This window comes from Canis lupus, chromosome 20, assembly GCF_011100685.1.
Source record: "Canis lupus familiaris isolate Mischka breed German Shepherd chromosome 20, alternate assembly UU_Cfam_GSD_1.0, whole genome shotgun sequence".
NCBI classification, from domain to species: domain Eukaryota; kingdom Metazoa; phylum Chordata; class Mammalia; order Carnivora; family Canidae; genus Canis; species Canis lupus.
The window spans coordinates 14,403,277-14,424,248 of record NC_049241.1 but is presented as its reverse complement, the minus strand read 5'-3'; the positions used below and the strand labels follow the sequence as shown (position 1 = coordinate 14,424,248).

Here is a 20,972-nt window from a genome sequence, read left to right as displayed (position 1 = left end):
GGGTCTGGGAAAGGTCTACCCCTCACCGAGACCTTCAAGGCACACTCTATTAAGAAAAAGATTCAGATTCCCAGTTAGAGGCATGTCTTTCAGAGAACAATGGCTTCTAGTAGACATTAATTGAAGCACTAACATTCCACTATGAGATCACCCTTTCTCTGTTACTCTCGAGAAATGTTTTTCAAAATATATGCAGGTCTGAGCATTTATCAGTGGTTAGCAAAAGGAGCTTTGACTTTTGACACACGCAGTATCACTTGGGCTCAAAATAAATGTGGGGGACAAGTGAGAAATAGCTAACAATGGTTGTGCCAATTTTCCATCTCACTATGAAGCTAAGAACATCCTTTTCCTTCATATTGTGGATAAGTTCTCAGAGCATACCAAGCCCTTGGCTCCACTTATGAGTGGGTATAAAAAATTAATTCCATGAAAAAATCTGCATTTTTTAAAATAAATCAGCTAATGACATTGGAAATATCCCCAATAGGTATAATTTCCAAGGTTTTCCTTTTTATTTTCTCAGGTTAAATACTGGAGACATGATGACAAGGAAGAAAATGCTAGAAAAATACGAACAATTGGAAATCAGACATCAACAAAAATCACCAATTTAAAAGGCAGCGCGCTGTATCATTTAGCTGTCAAGGCATATAATACTGCGGGGACAGGCCCGTCCAGTGCAACGGTCAATGTGACAACCAGAAAGCCACGTAAGAACATCCTTGCTCAGAAATATTTTAGGGATTCATCAGACATATCCCCGGTTCATTTCCTCATCCCCACCTCCCAGCGATCATTTGCATACTAATTGGTATCATTATGTGGATTCAAATTTACCTTAGTATTTTAACTGAACCTTTCCGAATACCATGCAAAATTCATTGCTCCAGAGGACAGAAAGATAAATGTTTTTCTCCTCACCGGGAAGGGCTACTTCTTTTAGATATAAATGTTAGGCGACCAACTGAATCTTTTTCCATTTGCAATGCTGTATCTCGTCAGATTTTAGTGACCTTGAAGACACATATTAGTGCAATAGCCCATTAAATTGCCTCCACTCTTGAATTCTAGTAAGGAGATATTCCTCAGAATCCATTGAGACTTAATAATCTGTGACTTCGTATATCTTAATTTTTTTATAGCACCAAGTCAACCCCCCGGAAACATCATATGGAATTCATCGGACTCCAAAATTATCCTGAATTGGGATCAAGTGAAGGCCCTAGATAATGAGTCGGAAGTAAAAGGATACAAAGTGGGTAATTTCTTTTTTGCAGAGGTCCCTAATCCTGCTGTTAGTGAGAACAGTCTCTTCTCAGGAAATCATATGAACTATGTTCTCACTTTCCCTGATGACGTCCTGCAACCCCTCTAGGCCTCTATGTCCCCAGAGAGTGTGCTCTGAGTTTTATAAATAGTTTGTGGTAATAGGCTGGATGTAGAAAATTGCCTAAACTTTGAAATCAGGCAGAGCCAATCAGAAATTGTTGGAAAACCTGTGGTTGTGTCTTCAAAAACTCACAAAACCACATTTTTTTTTTTTTACCATTTCTCCTGTCAGCTTTGTTTTGTGCTTATGCTGGTTGTCTTTTTTTTAATCAACAATATTACTAATGGTTAATTATTTTTGTTCATGTTTCTAGAGCTAGAGAGATTTTTATAGAGAAAAAGGAGCAAGAAAGTTTTAGAAGATTCATTGGCCTGATCCCAGAGAATTAGCCTGAATTTAAAGAGCTAGAAAAGAAAATGTGTATAACCTTGGTACCACAATTAAAAGCAGCTGTTAATATCTTGTTTTATTTTACTTTTAAGCAACATTTGAGGCAGTGCAACGTAGGCCAAACAGAACCATTCTGCAGGCTATGGTTTGTGGCATTTTTCCACAGAGATGTTGAGAATAGCAGATGGACAATGCTGTCAGGAATCAGTTAAAGAGCACAGGATTGTTGGAAAATAGTTGATAAAACCAGAGTTGGAACTGGGAGTTCACATAGTTGGTGGTAGAACCTTGGGTATTATGATTAGACAAAGATTCAGGAAAATGCTCTCTGTCATGGATTCCTTTTCTTTTCTTTAATTCACATGGCAACAGAGAAACATTCCCCAAAAACTAATCTGCAGACCTTTTACTGGGCCTTTATAATTTTTTTTAAAGATTTTATTTATTCATTCATGAGAGACAGAGAGAGAGAGAGAGGCAGAGATACAGGGAGAGGGAGAAGCAGGCTCCATGCAGGGAGCCTGATGCGGGACACAATCCCAGAACCCCAGGATCAGGACCTGAGCCAAAGGCAGACACTCAACCACTGAACCATCCAGGCATCCCTACTGGGCCTTTTTTTAAAGAGCAAACTCTTCTGGAAGGATCTTCTAGGATACAGCATTAAGAGATAGGACACCCACATTTTAGTCCTCTATTGACTATGTGACTCTAAGTAAGTCACTTAACCTCTTAGGACTGCATTAAAGGAGGAATTTTCTTGTATCTTCATATTTCTCTGAACTTTTGCTCAGATATTTCAGTTGAACCATGAAAAAGGGAGAAAGATAGGCAGCTCTCTGGGAAAGAGTGTTCCAAGCACAGTGAACGAGATGTGCAAAGGTCCTAATGTGGGCACATGCCAATGTGATACAACAGAAAACATTAGGGACTGGACTGTGATGAATTAGAGATTTTCTCATTGTCCAAAAGAAGCAATGGCTTCAGTGGGGCCATATCTTCCAGTTTTTCAGTAGAACCCAATATTTTTTTCAAGTATAATTTTTTGGAGGGTTTTAAATGTTGACATCTAACTCAAAATAAAATAAAATAAAATAAGCACTACAAGAGCCAAATAGTTAAAATATGCAAGCCAGATGTGACCCACAGGCCATTGTTTTTTTACCCTCTAACCTCCTTATTTTGCAAGCATAAAGACAGAGACCAGAGAGGGGAAACAGTTTTCCCACACAGATGATGGACAAACCAGGCTGAGTTAAGAATATAGCCTGTTGACCCAGACTGCCTGGGTTTGAATGCTAAATCTACCTTTTTCTATTCATGGTACCCTGGGAAAATTGTTTAACATCTTCAAGTCTCAGTGCCCTCATTTTTGAAATCAGGATAATAACAGTGCCTACGTCAAGAGGTAATGGTGTTAGTACATAAACATAATAGTGTTTGGTGGCCTGATTGAAGATGTCAGGCAGATTCCTCTAAAACTACAGTGAGGCTCTCCAGCATCAAAGAGTCCACATATCCCATAACCTGGTAGAAGGTGGTGACAGAGCTATCATTGCTTATAAGGAGGACATCTCCAGCTCCAGAGGATATGTCTGTGTTGGTGAAGTGGGGAGAGGTTCTCTGCCAGGTTCCATGGATAGTGTTTGAATCAAAGCACAGGTCAAAATAACAGAATTAGGTACCCTGAGACCACTCCCTGTCTCATCTTTCTCTGGTGGTGTGGTGGTCTTGAAAGCCAGACCACTGTGATGGCTGTAGCCAAAGAGTGGGAACAGACATAGAACATAAAAACACCTCAATTTTGTTTGTTGTAGTGTACAGGGATGTCCCCTGAAGGACAAAGTAGCAGAGAAAATGCAGTTTGCGGGAAAGTAGCTGAGAGTCCTACTGTTAGCCTTGATTATGGCAGGGGAGGGGGAGGGTCTCAGTGAGTTAGAAATATCCAGGGACTGTAGCTACAAGAACAGAAGCACAGACTGTGCTTCTAAGGACCATCCCCAAAGAGTCACTGAAGTTCAGGGAAATCACACCTTTGGTAGGCAGCGACTTCACTATCTTTTTGGGTCCTGATGGTCTGGACACTGCAAATATTGATCTACATCTGATGAGAAAATCAGAAATCCCGTGGCTCCATTTCAGTGACTCTTACTGATTCCCAAGGCAAAACTTGTCAACTTTGATAACTTCGGACACATCTCCACTTTGATGTTTCACCTGGACATTAACAAATAGACTATAACTGAAATAATTTCAGGTTGTTGATACTGTCTAATGTGATAAGAACAAAAAATTAAATTTCTCTTACTTGTCATTAAAAATAAAAAAGAACACACCGTGTTCAAACACAGAGTAAGTACTAAAAAATGTTTGCTACTGTTATCATTATTCCCATGAATCCACTCTTCCTCCCTGTCTTCTACCCTGGATTATATGAAATGCAAGCACAGCCTTCAAGTCAATCAGATGAACCGAGTTTTTGGTATAAATACAGGTTTTACCAACGCAGTCCCTAATATTACAAGACTGATAAGCGGTGCTGATAACAGGGCTGCTTTTTCCTGGAAGTGTTTCTTTTGGATTTATATTTGAAACTGGTTGAATTCTCTGTGCTCTGGCAAGGACCAGAGGTAAATCAAAGAAGCAATTTATTCCTCAAAGCCAGATGTGCCCTTGCATCCCATCAGCCAGCCCATGTTCCTGAAGGGCTGTGATGAGACGCTTTGACACTCCTGAATGTGCCTGAGGATTTATTTGAGCTTGATCGTTAACGAGGGGATGCCGAGTTTGATACAACTGATGCTCCGGAGAAGGAAGGGGGACGTTTATGAATCTTTCCACCTTAAGGAAATTGTGTTTTCCACCTTGTATTAGAGAGATATAAATTAAGGTGATGAAATGCCAGGGAACAAATGGGATCCATACTGTTTCAAGGGAATTTTATGAATTTGAGTATGTGTTTGGTTTTTATTGCAATACTAGAGTGGCCTTATGTCTTTAACTTCAGCAGATCAGAATTTTGATATGTGCTCTAATCTTATGGTTCTGAAAGTGTGGCTTCTGAACCAGAGGCAGTGGCATTATCTGACAACTTGTTCGAAATGGAGATTTTCAGGTCTAACTTCAGATCTACCAAATCGGAAACTCTGGGGTGGGGTCCAGTGATCTGTGTTTTGACAAGCCCACCCCAGGCAATTCTGATGCACACTCAGGTTAGATCCCTGATCTAATCCAGGATTTCCAGCCACATTAACATTGCATCAGACTCTTTTTTTAAGTACCACAGCTTCAACCCCACCTCTGTGGAGTCTAACTCTGGAGTGGAGCCATAGCAGGCTTTCTGAGCCTCCTTACTTTCACCATTTTGAGCTGGATGATGCTCAGTGTAGGGACTATCCTCTGTGTTGTAGGATGTTTTGCAGCATCCTCGGCCCCCACCCATTAAACAGTAGCATGTGTTGTGACAACCAAAAATGTCAGCTGACATTGCCAAATGCCCCCTGGGGGAGAGGAGCAAAATTGCCCTTCCACTACTCCTACCCTGTTGAGAACCACTGGACTAGAGCATCAGTATTTTACATGTCCCCCAAGTGATTTTGTCACACAGCCAGGGCTGAGAACCACTGATCTTACCCAACTCTATGCTTCTCACTACCAGGAGAAACTGGAAGTATTGGATGATTGTGAGTAGGAGTTGAGGCTCAACTTGACACTTACCAGCTCTATGACATCATCCAGCCTCTGTTTTTCTCATCTGTGGCAAGGAATAATAATGCCTGTGTTGTCCAGCTGTTGTGAGAGATAAACATGGTGATGTCGATAAGATGCCTAGATCATAGTCACCATCAGAAAGTATTTGTATAATAGTTATCATCACAGTTATTACATCCTAAAAGGCAGATGCACTTGTCCAGGCTTTTATATTTTGATTCTGATTGGAGTTGATGGTGATGGCAATCGGAATAGGCAGTTCCAGGCAGGTGGATATGTTTTCAGGAGACATAGTTGGGTACCTCATCAAATGAGCCACCTACCCAGACTCCCATCCAGGAGAGGCCAAGAAGGGAAACATGAGAGGCACTGTTGAAGCTGCAGACACTTCTGGAGTGACAGGGATCGACACGTAATATCCCCTGTTTTCCACAGGGCTCAGAAAGGGATTCCTAGGGAGGACAAGGGAGTTACTGCCCTTGCCTTTCTGAGATCCTCTCCCTGTGCTGAAATGTGCTTTCTCCAAAGTATTCACAATAATAATAATAATAATACATGATTCCTGCCTTGTGCTTCTCACCTTTGCCAAGTATGTTTGTCTCTTGTCCCATTTAAGCTGTCATAAATACTATGTCTTACATGCTTCCTTTGAGGCAAGTCCTTCACTTACGTTCAATCCTTATGTAATCTTGAAAATATCCCAACAAGGTGGGCGTCATTGTTTCCTCATCCACAGATGAGGAAAGTGAAGCTCAGATTATAAAGAGGACTATAGTCCACACAGTGGTCAAGTTGATTCTGATGCCAAAGCCCGTCACGTGTAACTGAGCTCTCTATGGCCTCCAAGAGGAGTTCATTTTCCAGGTGTGTTACCTGAGCCTTCTAGTGATTATGTGAGGCACACGGTGTGTTGGTCGGCTGATACTGCCCCTCTCCCCATGCTGCGGGGTCCTGCAAACTCTCTCTTCATAATGAAATGGTGACTGCAGATGTGCTCTTTACTATAAATGAGCCTCCCAAGCATGTGTGGGCAGCCTGACAACCTCAGTGTTCCCACATTTTGCTGATGCCCAGAGGTGAGAAAAAAATGAGTGCTCCATCTTTGGGGCCTTTGTAAGGATAGCAGGTGACACCTGTTCTTTCTGTATTGCCAGGTCTTGTACAGATGGAACAGACAAAGCAGCACATCTGTCATTGAGACAAATAAAACATCAGTGGAGCTTTCTTTGCCTTTTGATGAAGATTATATAATAGAAATAAAGCCATTCAGTGACGGAGGAGATGGCAGCAGCAGTGAACAAATTCGAATTCCAAAGATATCAAGTAAGAGCGTCTTTTTCTTCCCCTCCCCCTGCCTTATGTATCTCTGAAGTCTTCCCAAGGAGTCTGGGCTTGGACAAGGTGAAGCCCACAAAGAAAGGCCTCTATCATAATGGGAAGTACTATTCCCTTTCATTAGACAACTGATGTTTGCTAACAACAAGCAGTTTCACAAGAAGACAATTTGACTAATTTTGACTAATTTAATCAGTTGCCAATCAAAAATAAGATTAAAGCAGCCCCAAATTCATCACACAGGTTTTCCCATGTGGACATGTGTGGTTTGCATCTACCATAACTGCAGAATTACAGCTTAGATAGTTAAAAACATGACTCAGGAGAAAAAAGCAAAGGGTTCTTTAAAATGCCGTAGCAATTTATCTTTAGCCAAACAATGTAACTCAGTGTCTGTGGCTGAAAATATTTTGAACTTGACACTATTAATTTTGAATGTGTATGTAACATGTACATAAATACACATGTCTCTATATAGTTAAGATTTTGTTTATAAAATCTGGGTTTATTTATTATTTATTTTATTTATCTTTGTTTACAAAGACTGGACAGTATGTGAGAATATTCTTTTTTTGAGCAAATATATTCAATCTTGTTTTTGAAATACTATGTTTGCAAATATCTCAGCAGCATACTCTTTTTTATTCTGTTATTATTTTATTTATTAAAAAAATAGGAAAAGCAAATCCATAGAGACAGAAACCAGTTTAGTGACTCGTAGTGGCTGACCAGTGGTATGAGTTGCAGCTGAATGGGTAGTGGGTTTCCACTCGGGGTGATGAAAAGGTTCTGGAACTAGATAGTGGTGCTGGTTGAATAATGTCATAGTATACTTCCTGCCACTAAATTGTCCACTTTAAAATAGCTAAAATGGTAACTTTTATGTTATGTGTATTTTACCGCAATGAAAAAAAAAAAGATTGCAGTTAGATATCTAAGTGTAGATTTTCATTGGCTTTTGAATTTGACTGTCTGGAGATAAGGAGCTGGAGATACACATTTTCAAGTCATCAGTGGAGACATGATATTTTAAGTCATGGGCAAAATTCTCACCAAAGCATCCTGATTTTCAGACACTCTGCTAGGTGTCCATTATTTTTCAGATAAGGAAAGGGTTTAGCATGTCTTGCTGATACCACGTTACAATAAAGCATCCACGAAGCAATTTTAACTGTATCTGTAAAATTCGGATGCTTCCAGCCAGAAAAGAAAATGATAAATAAATAAATAAATAAATAAATAAATAAATAAATAAATAAAAAATTAAAGAAAAAAAAAAGAAAATGTTCATTGGTCATTTTACCTTTCCCTGAATAAGAATGTGCTAACATCTGACAAATAAGACAAGACCTCTTGGGGACCCTGAAGCTATAAGCCATGCTCCCAACTCAGTAGTGATTTGCCAATTTCCAGATGAAGTTTATATTTACTGCACCTTTTTTTTCCCACACAAACACTAAAGGCATTTTTGTCCTTTGGGGGCAGGGCGGGGGGGGGGGAGAGGAAGAAAGGAAGAGAAAATGTTAAGCAGGCTCCATCCCACCCCAGAGCTCCAAGCAGGGCTCCATCTCACAACCCCAAGATCATGACCTGAGCTGAAATCAGGAGTCAGTCACTTAACCAACTGAACCACCCAGGTACCCCAGCATTTTTGTCTTTTGAAAAAACTGGGAAGAACTGGATTCTATACCTTACTAAAGCAGGGGCTCTATATTCTGTCAAAGGGAACCACAGTGTAGGAACCAAAGATGTAGAAGTAATCACCAAGCCACAAAAACACAAGATTGGGGTTTGTTTAGGGGTTAATTTATCTCACTCTGTTAAATCTGACTTCATGCTTCCTTATCATTACAAGGACTTTTTTTTTTTAGAATGGTGGTTCTTGGTTTGATTCATTACAAAAGCATATCTTAAGCAATTTTATTGATATAATCGATATTAGATGCTAAGGGTGTAACTGAAAAGAAAAATGTTCTCTCCCTCAAAAGATTGTCCATTTTATTGGTCAAAGATCTTAGAATCTTAGAGAAATCTCAAATAACAGTTGGTAATCTGTTACTATGAAAAATGTAAGACCTATAAGAAAAGGTTTTATTTACAAGGATTGAGATTATTTTGTTGGGAAAAAAAGGATATATTTAGACAGACATGATTTGAATCCCAATTCAACTACTTACTAACTGGTTGATTTTAGACAAGTTATCATATTTCTCTGGGCCCTAATTTCCTCATCTGTTAAATAGTGTAAATCTGTTAAATACCAGATGTGTTTAAGGGTTTTCCAAGAATCACGTGTCCCTTTGCTCTATGCCCAAAGTAAAGGTAGAGTTAAAAAGGGAGCGGCAACTTTTATTTTGCTGCATCATTGGTATACTATTTATTAGTAAAGTTATTAGGAATATTGAAGTTTCTTCTCACATTAGATATAGACATCCTCATTTTGCAAATGCATCAATGGAGGTAGGTCCAAAGATGTCCCATAACCTACTCTTAGGCTCCTAGCTAGGTAGTCATAGAACTGATATTAAAAAGTCACTAGGAAAAAAATAAAATAAAATAAAAAGTCACTAGGAAATTGTTCTTTCCAGTAGAATCTAGCCAGTTCGGTTGTTGCCAGAAACTCTGTGGCCTTGCTCTCTCTCATAGCCAGAGTGAAGCAATACCAAGTAAATTTATTCTCTCTTTTCAGATGCCTATGCAAGAGGAGCCGGGCCTTCCACTTCAAATGCATGTACGCTGTCAGCCATCAGCACGATCATGATTTCCCTCACAGCCAGGTCCAGTTTATGACAAAAGTTATCTAAAGGACTTGCTGTTTATAATATAAGCAACATTTAGCTAGTTGTTTTGAAGACACCCAGTACTAAGTAATATTGTTGTTCAAGTACATCTTATTACTGGAAAAAAAATGTTTTTTGCTTCTTTAGGAATGGCATTATACAGTACTTCCTCAAAGCAAATCTAGCTTTGTCTGAAGTTTCTTTGGAAACTCTGCAATGCACTGAAGACATCTGTAATATGATGTTACCAAAGCAGTTTACATATGTCCTTATATGCATATTTTTATTATATATTTAGTGTTTTATAGAATTTTTTAAAGTTAACATGAAATGTAGATATTAATTTTTTCCTCTGCTGTAAAATGCTATGGGCAACACAATCATACAATTATTATTTGAGACTATTTCCTTTAGAGAAAGAGTTTGAAACTCATCTTGGTAAATAAAGTACAAGTTACTTGTACAGTTTTACAAGGATTTAGTGGCAGAACCACTGAAGATTTGGTCTGCAACTCAAGGCTACTGTATGTAAATGACCCACTGGATGATTAATGCATTGAATCAAGTCCTTTTGACATGTACAATATATTTTCCCACCCTGTTGTGAATTTTGTTGTTCAACACAACTCAAGATGGTTTCAGGAATGGCTGCAAACTCAAAACCTAAACTAACTGCCCAAGAGGTACCTTGTGCAATATTCCCATCCCTGAAATTAGCATTGTACAGTAAGACTTTCTTTTCATTCAACTAAGTTAGCATCGTCTTTGTAGTAGCATTATCTTAGACATTAAATTTCAAGTTACATATCCAGTAGTAACATAGACCAAAAGTGACTATAGTCAACCGAGTCTTTCAAAGGCTAAAAGATAATTTTACTATCTTTAAGTGTATCTGTCTTGAATGTACATTTTTAAACAGGTAATTCTCTGTTGATAGATTCATAATTTCTTTATATATGTGTATGTCTTTAATAATAGAACCCTTCTTTTGACTCAAAATCATGTATGGAATTTGGCAAATTTCTCCTATTTCAGCAAATAGTTGCCGTGAAGAATTTTTTCATGACACTATAAAAGCTCTTTAGTATAACTGTATGTTATCTTGATGATTATCCTGTTTTACAGTAGGTAGCTTAGTTGCTTTATAAGCTTTACCTTCTAAGTCTTAAAATGACACATTGGAAAATGACAATATCAGAAAAACATATTCTTATGAAAAGAACTATTTGTTATAATGGGGGAGGTTTTGTAAGCTGACACTTGTGGAACAGTGCATATAAAAGGCAATGAAATTTTCTATAAAAATTTTCACATGTAACACTCTGCCACCTTTTCTTCTTTCTCAGAGAGCTCAAATTTGCCTGTAATTTGTCATTTTTGCTTAAAAATAATATAAGTTAACTTTTCAACCTTCTAGCTATATTTATCCAATAAAGTCATAATCAGGATTCCACTTGTGTAAAAACTAGGGCGGTAACCAGAAAAAATATTGTCAGTATTTCAAGCTGTGTTCCTTTCTTAGTTTGATATGGTTACTTCTATGTTAAAATAAAACAGAACTTAAAATTACACACACAAAAAAAATCAACAAAACAATAAAATGAATGGAAAAAAATGACACCCCAGGTAGTCCCCAACCCCAGTGTAAATGATATTTACCAGTGATCTAGCATATGTAATCTTTTTTTAAAGGTATTGTTAATAAATATTCTGTCATTTGTAAAGATACTTGTCTTTTGGGAGCATTTTTCCTGCCTGCCTATCAGGGGATTTGTTAGCTCACCCTTGTGCTCGTTATAATTTGAGATGATAGAGGGTCTCAAAAGTCTCTGGCCATGATCCAAAGCTAGATGACCCAGAGCTATTCCTTTGGAATTGACAACCCTGAAGACACCATTTCAAATCCTCTTTGGAAGCACAGAGGGTCAAAATCCACCAATAAATATCCTGAAGATCAAACCTTTAATAATTCCTCTTGATTAGCTAAGTCTTTTGTATGTTTAACCTAAGGCTGTATCTGTTGTTTTAAGATTTCCTCAACACCATTGCTAAAAGGATAAAATCTAAACTTGATCATTTAAGGCCCTTCTTAATCTAATAACAACCTAACTTTGTACCCAGCTACTCTGAGCCCTGACTGGCCCCTAAACACTGCTTGCTTTTGATCTCACCTCTGTGCCTTTTGAGCGTCTGGCTGACCCTTCCTGCCATGCCCCCCCACTCTTCTTTGTCACCCAGTTCCTGACTGTCCTAGGATAGCTCCAGCGCCAGCTGTCTGTGAAGTCTTCCCACACTTCAGCCCTTAGGATGTCCTTCCTCTGAATTAGCTGCAAGCCTGTCATTACGATTCATTTAGTAATTAACCAGGTACTACTTTTGGAAATCTCTTGTACTGTTATCTTGCATTTTAACTTAACTCCTGTATTGTTACTTAATTTTATTTGTACTTATGCCTTGTCTTCCCAACTAGATTGTAAGCTCCTTGAGGGCAGGGACTTTGGTCTTATCTTCCATGTACCCTCCATAGTGCCTAGCACAGTGCCTTGCAATAAATAATCATTGATTAATTAATCGAAGGGGTCTTTGAAGTAGCATTTTGCATCAGTTGCCCGCCTATGTGCCACGATGACCCAACCAGAGAAGACTGTATGTGTCACTGCTTTTTTTAGGTGGTGGAAAGCATTAGAAGGCTAGCTTCAAACTTTATGCTTTGAAAATTCCCTTTTATCTCTCTGCTTCATCTTCTGATAAGTGAGGATCCAGATTAGCTGAGTCTAACTGGGCTGAAGGTATTTTAGAAAGTGCACCTTAGGTACCTTCACCCACATATCTGATTTGTTGGCTTCCGTGGTGGTTTGCTGGTTGGGTTCACTGGTCGCAAGCAACAGAAAACAACTCTGGCTAAATTTAGCAAACAAAAAGGAATGACACAGATTAGATCACATGAGCTGAGGAAATGATGAAGGATAAGTCTTGGTGAGAGTAAGAACCAGTCTACCCTAAGAATCCAGACTGCAGGAACTTTGGAAACTCAATTCCAAGTGCTTTTTTGGAAATGAATCACCTTTGTTTATGATTTTGATACTACTCTGCCCCCATAATCCTTGATCATGCCAAACCTGCACTCAGAGCAAAGAGATAGCTTATTAAAGAAAACTTGAGATGATGTTTCCATGAGATGGGATAATAGATACTAGGAAGATCTAAGCAACACACTTATTATGCTTAGCTATCCCAAATAATAAACTCAGATGTAATATATTACTACTTGGGACAGTGATTCTGAACCAAGAGTACTAGGAAGGGGCCTATTTGCTTTGGATGTATAACATTTTCAAGTATTTACTCTTACCTTCTTTTTGTGTATGTAATCCACCTGGTCCACCTGTGATTTAACTGTTTAAAAGGAAATTATGTTTTGCCAGACATAACATAATGGATTTCCTCAGTGTTCAGAGTTTTTACAGAGCTCAAACACCCTATGTACAAAACAGCATCTTTGCATGGAGGCAGAAGACATGAATGATAAATTTCATCTCAGGTGAGCTCAGAATTCCTCCAGCTTCTGAGATGGAAACTGCCATCAGCTTTTTATCTGAAGATAGAGTGACTGAGTTATTCCTACCATCATTTTTGGTTATTTACATCCAGGAAGCAATGTTCAATCCTGATTAACCTTTTCTCAGTTTCTCCCGCCACCCTTACCCTTCTGCAAAGTATGTGCAAAGAACGTTGAATGTTGAGTGTTGAATTATAAAAAGTACATAAATAGTACATAATTACCTACTTAAATGTCATGTATTCAAGTAATTTGATGTAATCACCATCAGGTGATTTTTATACACTACTGGATTATCTATGCCACTATTCTCCTCTGTTAACACAGGTAGAATTGACTGTATTTTCCTGTTGTTACAATTAACTATCCTCTGGCCAACCACAGTGAGGATCAAGCCTTTTACAATGGTAAACTTATAATCCATCTCTAGGCACACCCAAAATTACTCCATCTGAAATGAAAGACCCTGAACCTTACACAGGCAGCTTAATACAGTGTCTAAGAACATGGATTCTGGAGTCTGACCACCTGGAATGCATTCTGACAATTTCTACTTATTATATAGGATAAAGTTTGTAAAGTTCTAAATGCGCAGCTCTCTAAACATTAGCAACTATTTTATAGATCAGTTATTTTTCTTTTTCTCAAGTGACTGAGATAGTCACAAAAATAAGACAAAAAATGTGGATGCTTCCCATAGCCAGAATGAGTTGAACTCAACACACGTGTCCATTATCACTTTTTAAATATTTTCATGTCTTAATATAAATATTTAGGTAACACAATAAAATAAAAATATCTAATATATTTATAAAAGAAGTTAGGCAGTGGGGTCCTTACTCAGATGCCAGCTTTTACCAAGGCCTTCCTCAGTTTCCCCATCTGGTACTGACTTCTCTTTCATCTGACTTTCAGCGTGCCTCATCAATACTCCCACGTGTCTATTATTCCATTACCTGGTATTTAAATGTGTCCGTGCCTTCTTCCCAGTAGACAGAGCTCATCTTAGGGTTAGATTCTACTTGTGATTCTTGACTGTACTTCCCAAGCACCAGGCCTGTATCCCCACCCATCGCTGACGCTAATAAGAGTCTCTGGCGCCACTTCATGTGATTTGCTCAGCCCCTCCCCTCCTGCCAGGGTGTGATTATCATATGTCAGTCCAAAAGGAGGCACATTGCCCCTCATGCTAAATGGCCCATGCAGATTAAATGTTCCAGTTCCACGACTCAAGTGTAAACTGCAATACTCAAGAGAGCTCACAATTTAAACAAACTCATCCTCTACCCTTTATCACCAACAATTATGGTCAGTAACACAGACCACACTGAGGGAAAGTTGGGGGTTTTTTGTTGTTGTTTTTGTTTTGTTTTGTTTTTTAAAAAGGTCAGCCATATACTAGATCTGAATGTTTGCAATCTGCAAGGTTCAGGTAACAACGTGATAGTCCCAATAGCTGCAAATGGGTCTTTTGCTACATTTTCTTACCAATTGTTATGAACTGCACAAATTATAGCATGAAATATGTATCTTAGGATTTTAACTAACAAAGAGTAATAGCTTAAATTGTTTTTATAATCTTCAAAGTGCTCTTCACACTAAGATGTGAAGGAGATGCCGGGTTTCTTTCTTTTTCATTTAGGAAGTAGAGGTAAGGAGATGGTACTGCAAGCCCCAATCAATCATAGAAAGTGATTAGAAAGTCAGGACTACAATTTAGAACTCTTAATTCAGTGCATTTCAACACCTAGAAATAAGTTTTTATGGAGAGAAAGAACAAGCTGGAGTAAGGAGAGAGTATCTTAAGTATAACTGGAAAGCAGCATGCTGAGTGAGTAGGAGGGGAATGGTGAGGCTGAGATATGGGAAGTGACAAAGTTGTGAATGATGATCAGGGCACAGCCATTTGGAGGGGGAGCAGGTCCCTGAAGTGGGTTCTGGCCGGTCATTGAGGAAGGGACTCGTGGCCCCCCTCTGCACACCAGGCACTGTTTTAGCACAGGGGAGTATGGTGGCAGTCAGAGCCACCCCACGAGGGCCACAGAATGAAGGAGATGAACCCCACCCCCCCAGGCCAGTGTGAAGTCACCTGACTTGGAGTCCGACAGTGGGTAGGGAAGCCAAGGGACCAGTACTGGCACTTTGTCACTATGGAAAAATACAATGAGGATAATAGCTGACATTGATTGTGCTTCTGGTACATGCCTGTCTCTCTGCAAATGAACCTGGTGGTTTCATTACTATTGATTATTCATACTGGACACAAGAGGAACCAAGACTTAGAGGTTGAGAGGTGTGTCCCAGGTCACACAGCTGACAAGGGATAACAGCAATGAGATGCTGTTAGGTTGACTCTGGCAAGTCCAGTTCCAAATGTTAGCTATCTAGTTAGGTAGATAAGTAGATAGATAGGAAGGTGGGAGCATAGACAGACCTTGGTTCCCATAAGCAACAAGAAGGGAGTAAGGTGGCAAGCTTTCCGGGAAGTTGTACAACGGCTGTTAGAAAGCGACTGGGAGTTTAAGCCAAGATCCCAGGTATGGGATTCCTGCAGAGAATCATCATATGCAAGCTCAAGTGTGGTGATTTCTCTGCTCCAAAGCAGCCAGCTTGGCTTTTTTTTTTTTTTTTTTTTTAATGCAAGCAGTGTTTTTTGATTCTTATACTGGACTCCAAACATTCTCAGAGCTGTTTTTCTTTTTTTTAAGATTTTATTTATTTATTCACGAGAGACACAAGCAGAGACACAAGCAGGCTCCATGCAGGGAGCCCAACATGGGACTCCATCCCAGGTGTCCAGGATCACGCCCCAGGCTGAAGGCGGCGCTAAGCTGCTGAGCCACCGGGGCTGCCCCAGAGTTGTTTTTCAACACAGGCTATCCTGCAAGATCCGAGTCACCAGATAAAATACGGAAGTCCAAGTTAAACTTGGATTTCAGATTGAAAATCAGTAAATTTGTAGTGTAAGTTATGTCCCATGCAAAATTTATCTGAAATTCAGATTTAACAGGGCTTCATCTATTTTTATTTGCTAAGTCTGGCAACCTTATGCAGGGAGGATTCATCCTCATTGAGATAATTATTTTGTCATGCAATATTCCAGGATTTTGCTGATGCGTTATCAAATCTCTAAAAATCCATGGCTCTGAGGTGTGGAGCGGGATTCCAGAAGTGTTTTGAAGGGTTATAAATATGGGCTTGTCGCCCAGAACATAACTATAACAGAACTAGTTGAAAAAAATGTATGTGTTTGATGTACCATTTATCACTCTTTAGAACCAAACATCTGAGACCAAATAACTGAGAGGTTGAATTGGCCCAGTCATTCATCTTTTATTTGTCAACAATTAAGATGTCGACCACTTTCTATGTGTTGAACACTGTGCTAGGCACTGAAAAAACAGACATCAGATTAAGGCTTCCCTCTTCAGGGTTCACTGAAGGTGACAGAAACACACATTCATTTGAAACTGGTATAAAATGTGTGAACATTTAAGTGTGAACAGTATTCTGGACGCATTTTTTTTTTTTCAAAACCAACTTGTAACAAGGTTAAGTTCAGTCAAACACAACAAATTTTTTTACCACCACCTTCCTGCCCCATAGAATGATTAAAAAAAAAAAAAAAAAAAAAAGATTTGAGAGAGAAAGTGGCAGGGAGGGGCAGAGAGAGAGGGATAGAGAATCTAAAGCCGACTCCATGCTGAGCACAGAGTCCCAACACAAGGCTTGATCTTACAATCCTGAGATCATGACCTGAGCCAAAACCAAGAGTTGAACACTCAACCGACTGCACCATCCAGGTACCCCCCAAAAAATGGTTTTAATTGATTAAACATATTTCTCTAATTGGTTGCTTTGCTTAAAAAGAAGAAGAGGAAAAAAGGAAACAGCACACTCAAATGTAACATTTTGGATCCATTAAGCTATGTACAGATAAATATTGGCCCACAGTCCAAACCTGGCTCATTGCCTGGTTTTTGTAAATAAAGATTTATTGGAACACAGCCACTCTCATTTATATACTGTCTGTGGCTGCTTTTGTGCTATAACGGCAGAGCTGAGTGGTTGCTGCAGAGAACAGATGGCTCTCCCAGCTGAAAATATTTACTATCTACATATCTAAGAAGAAACTTGCTGACTTTTGACCTATAACACTAAAACTTTATTGTTGATTTCTTTCCTGCGATTCCCCACTTCCCTTCCCAGGTTTACCTCTTCTTTCATTTTATCACCTGGCAGGGACAGAGCTTTGCTTTTAGTTTTAATGATTGAAACTAATCTGGTAGGTAACACACCGTCTTGGTGAAAAGAGCCCACTAGAACTTTAAAAAAACACACATGGGCCACGTGGGCTAATTTTGTTCCACCTGCCGCCCATTTATCGAGAGCCAGATGGGTAGTACCGGCTCACGGGGGTTCAGCAGGAGCTCCACAGAGACCGATGGCTGGCTGGTGAGGTACAGAGAGGCGTTTCTGGAATAAGCCACGCCAACTGTGAGTTCTTGTTCATTATTAAGCTTTGGTGATGGTGTCATTTCTGGCTGTCGCTGTACAGCATCAATAAATGAGTGTACCCGTTGGAGTTCTTTAGAACTAACCTGAGTATACAGTTTTCTATTCTGGTACACTTTTGAGAAATTTCACTTTGTTTTTCATTGTCCAGCTGAATTTAGCCAGCTCCAACTCACTGGTTAAGTCTACAGCCAGGATATTGTTCTTGACCTCAGCTTGTCTCCACTTTAAATGATACTTAAAAATTTTAGGGCAGCCCCGGTGGCACAGTGGTTTAGCGCTGCCTGCAGCCCGGGGTGTGATCCTAGGGACCTGGGATCGAGTCCCACGTTAGGATTCCTGCATGGAGCCTGCTTCTCCCTCTGCCTGTGTCTCTGCCTTTCCCTCGCTCTCTCTTAATGAATAAATAAATAAAGCTTTAAAAAATAAAAATTTTAAATAATATAGTAAGTGATAACATAGAATCAAACAGAAGTCACCTCGGGAACACAGATTTCCTGGCGGCAAAGGATTGAAATTTAGAAGGTAACTGTCAACTGATGAAGAAAAAGATAAAAAAGGCTGTTTCCACAGGAGGAAGCTTATGCAGAGGCATGGAGGGATGAGAGAGCATGGTGTTCATCATGCAGGGGCACTCCTGGGGGAGGTGGCCCAGGAGCTGCATCCCAGGGGACTTAGTGTTGAAAGGAGTTTTTTCTGGGTTTTGGGGGGTTTTTTAAAGATTTTATTTATTTATTCATGAGAGACAGAGAGAGAGAGAGAGACATAGAGGGAGAAGCAGGCTCCATTCAGGGAGCCCGATGTGGGAATTGATCCCAGGACTCCAGGATCATGCCCTGAGCTGAAGGCAGAGGCTCAACCACTGAGCCACCCAGGTGCCCCTGAGAGGAGCTTCAACATGAAGGTGATAGTTACCTGAGGGCCTTGGATGGGGGCGATATAAACAGATATGGCTTTTATATAGATCCTTCCAAGAAAAGCAATAGTGAAGGCCAGGCTTTTAGTTGAGTAATAATGATCCTAGCTGAGAGATGATAAAGGCAATGTCGAGGACAAAGAATGAGAATATTTGGGGGGGGGGGGGGAATGTACTCCCGTTCGATTTGTGTACTTAGACAATTCACTGTCATCTGTGCTAAACAGTTCTCATTTTGAAGTGAATTTACACTCACATGTATTACCTAAAACAGAGGGGATGCTGGCACAAAAGATTATCTTCTGTTCAACATAATAGTCTTAAAAAAATGGCTTTCCAAAAGTTTGTATCCTGGAACTTGATTTGCAGGGTGTGGAAGCAGGAATAGCTGCACGGTCATTGTCACAAAGATCCTTGGGCTAACACCAAGTCCTTTTCTAATTAGGTTTTGCACCTTGCCTCGTGCCACCAAGGATTGTTTTCAGTTTTCCGTTCTCGCTTCTAGACACCTACTTTTTCTTTAACAAATTAGCACCTAAGGTTTATTAATTCCACCAACAGATGGTCCCGACACATACAAGTCTCACTATGAAAACGTTTGGATTTTTAATCAGGATGTTCTTTGCCCATGTGGAAGTCTTGCCCAGCCTGCATAAATAGCTTGAGGCCTTCAGGCATTTCAATAAGGCTCAGATGGTTGTGCTGTTGGCACACTGAACTTCTCCTTCCAGTCTCCCCAGCACTTTCCCTATGCTGCACTTGGAGAATTGCAACTGCCAAAGAAAGACGTTGGACTAAAATCCTTATTGGAAAGGATATCTAGAGAAGCACTGTTTGTTCTGAGCATGCGACTGATGGCTTTTTAGGAGACAGCTGGCCCTCTATCCTGTCCTGGTGGGAGACAGGAAGAGGTGGGTGCCAAAGTCTCATCAACTTGTTGCCGAGGGTATTTACTGTTAGGAGAATGTTCACACTCTTGATTTGTCATGACAAGGCTAGTAAAAACTGTACAGACCGCTCAAAACATGCCACATCCAAAGCCTAACTCCTTTCATCCAGCATTTGTACGCCACAACTTAGCCATATCATCAGCAAAAAGAGACCTAGGGCACACGAGCCAGATGGTCGGGCACACATGTGTGTCCTGGTTATTTCCAATCATATTCTCATTAGACACCCGTCTTCCTTTCCATGATATTATTATAGGCCTTGGTGATCGCTGCCAAATATCACTCAGTTCCAACAGCATGCTGGGAACAGTGCCAGTGTCGAGAGAGGCTTGAGAGCGTCCATTGGTCCTAGACACTGCAGATAAAAAGATGAATTTCACATGAGGGTCATCCTCCTGGGGCATACACTTTGGGGAGACATCCAAACTGTGAATGGTGTATCCTATAATACAGTAGCTCTGAGAGAGGGGCGGAAGGTCCAGAATGAAAACCCACAGGCAGGATCAACCAGACTCCATTTTTGAAGGCTTCACAGAGAAAGTGTTGTGGGATATGGTTTTCAAAAAATGGGCAAAAGTTCGCAAGCTGAGCAGTGAGGAAAAGGAAGATCCTAATGCACTGAGGAGACCACATGGTCTATGCAATGTTGCTCCTGAACCACATGAACCACTTGTACCAAGATCCAGATGGTGGTACTGGTTCAGTACGTAGGTGATGGCTGGTCGCTGAGGTTGAGGGAGACATCGCTGATGTTGAGCACCACACCCAACAATGAAGAACCAGCCAAACTGCCAGCAGCTTTCCTCTTTCTCCTCTAGCCTCCTCACAGAGGCAGTGACCAGGACCCTAGGTTTCCAGGTTCTGGCGAAAGAGATCAGACAGGGAGCAGTAAGCCCAAAAGAGGGCAATTTGGGGCAGAATTTTTCCATCACTTATTCCTTCAACGGCTGGTTTTCAAATTTTGGTCTTCATCAGAAACACCCAGGGCTACTGTTGGTGAAGTATGGCTGGGAAACAAGCATCAGCATCACCTGGAAACTTACTAGAAATGCAGCATCTCAGACCCCACCCCAGATCTACTCAATCTGAAACTGAGGTTGGGGCCCAACAATCTGTTTTAATGATGCCTCCAGGTGATTCTAATGCACTGGCAAGTTTCAGAATGTCTAAGAATGTTCGCTAAAAATACAGGTTCTTGAGCACATTCACAGAGATTCTGGATCAGTCAGATAATCAAACATTTGGCCAGTGAATGCAGCACCTCCATGGGCCATGCTCTCCTGGTCCCACCTCTAAGCAGGCTACGGCTTTTTTCCAGCAGTCCTCTTTACGTCACTGGGATTGCGTGGGCTTTGAACCTTCAGTATGCAGTTTTCTTGGTGACTGCATCTGTAAAATGGGGCAGTACTAGAAATGATGTGGGTCTCTCAGGATTAGAGGTGGATGTGTGTGGAGTATATGGTATCGATCCTATCCTTTGGCA

At 40.2% G+C, this 20,972-nt stretch overlaps 1 protein-coding gene across 13 annotated transcripts in view; it reads left to right on the top strand.

Moving 5' to 3' along the window:
- CNTN4 (contactin 4) overlaps positions 1-11,277 on the top strand; it is a 916,127-nt gene extending 904,850 nt beyond the window's left edge. For all 13 annotated transcript variants that reach the window (XM_038565823.1, XM_038565822.1, XM_038565816.1 and 10 more), the window contains 4 exons: positions 527-713; positions 1,146-1,258; positions 6,589-6,757; positions 9,459-11,277. In XM_038565823.1, the coding sequence (XP_038421751.1) occupies positions 527-713; positions 1,146-1,258; positions 6,589-6,757; positions 9,459-9,559 (570 nt within the window). In that variant the 3' untranslated portion in view covers positions 9,560-11,277. The remainder of the gene's footprint in view (positions 1-526; positions 714-1,145; positions 1,259-6,588; positions 6,758-9,458) is intronic.
- Positions 11,278-20,972: the final 9,695 nt, after the last annotated feature.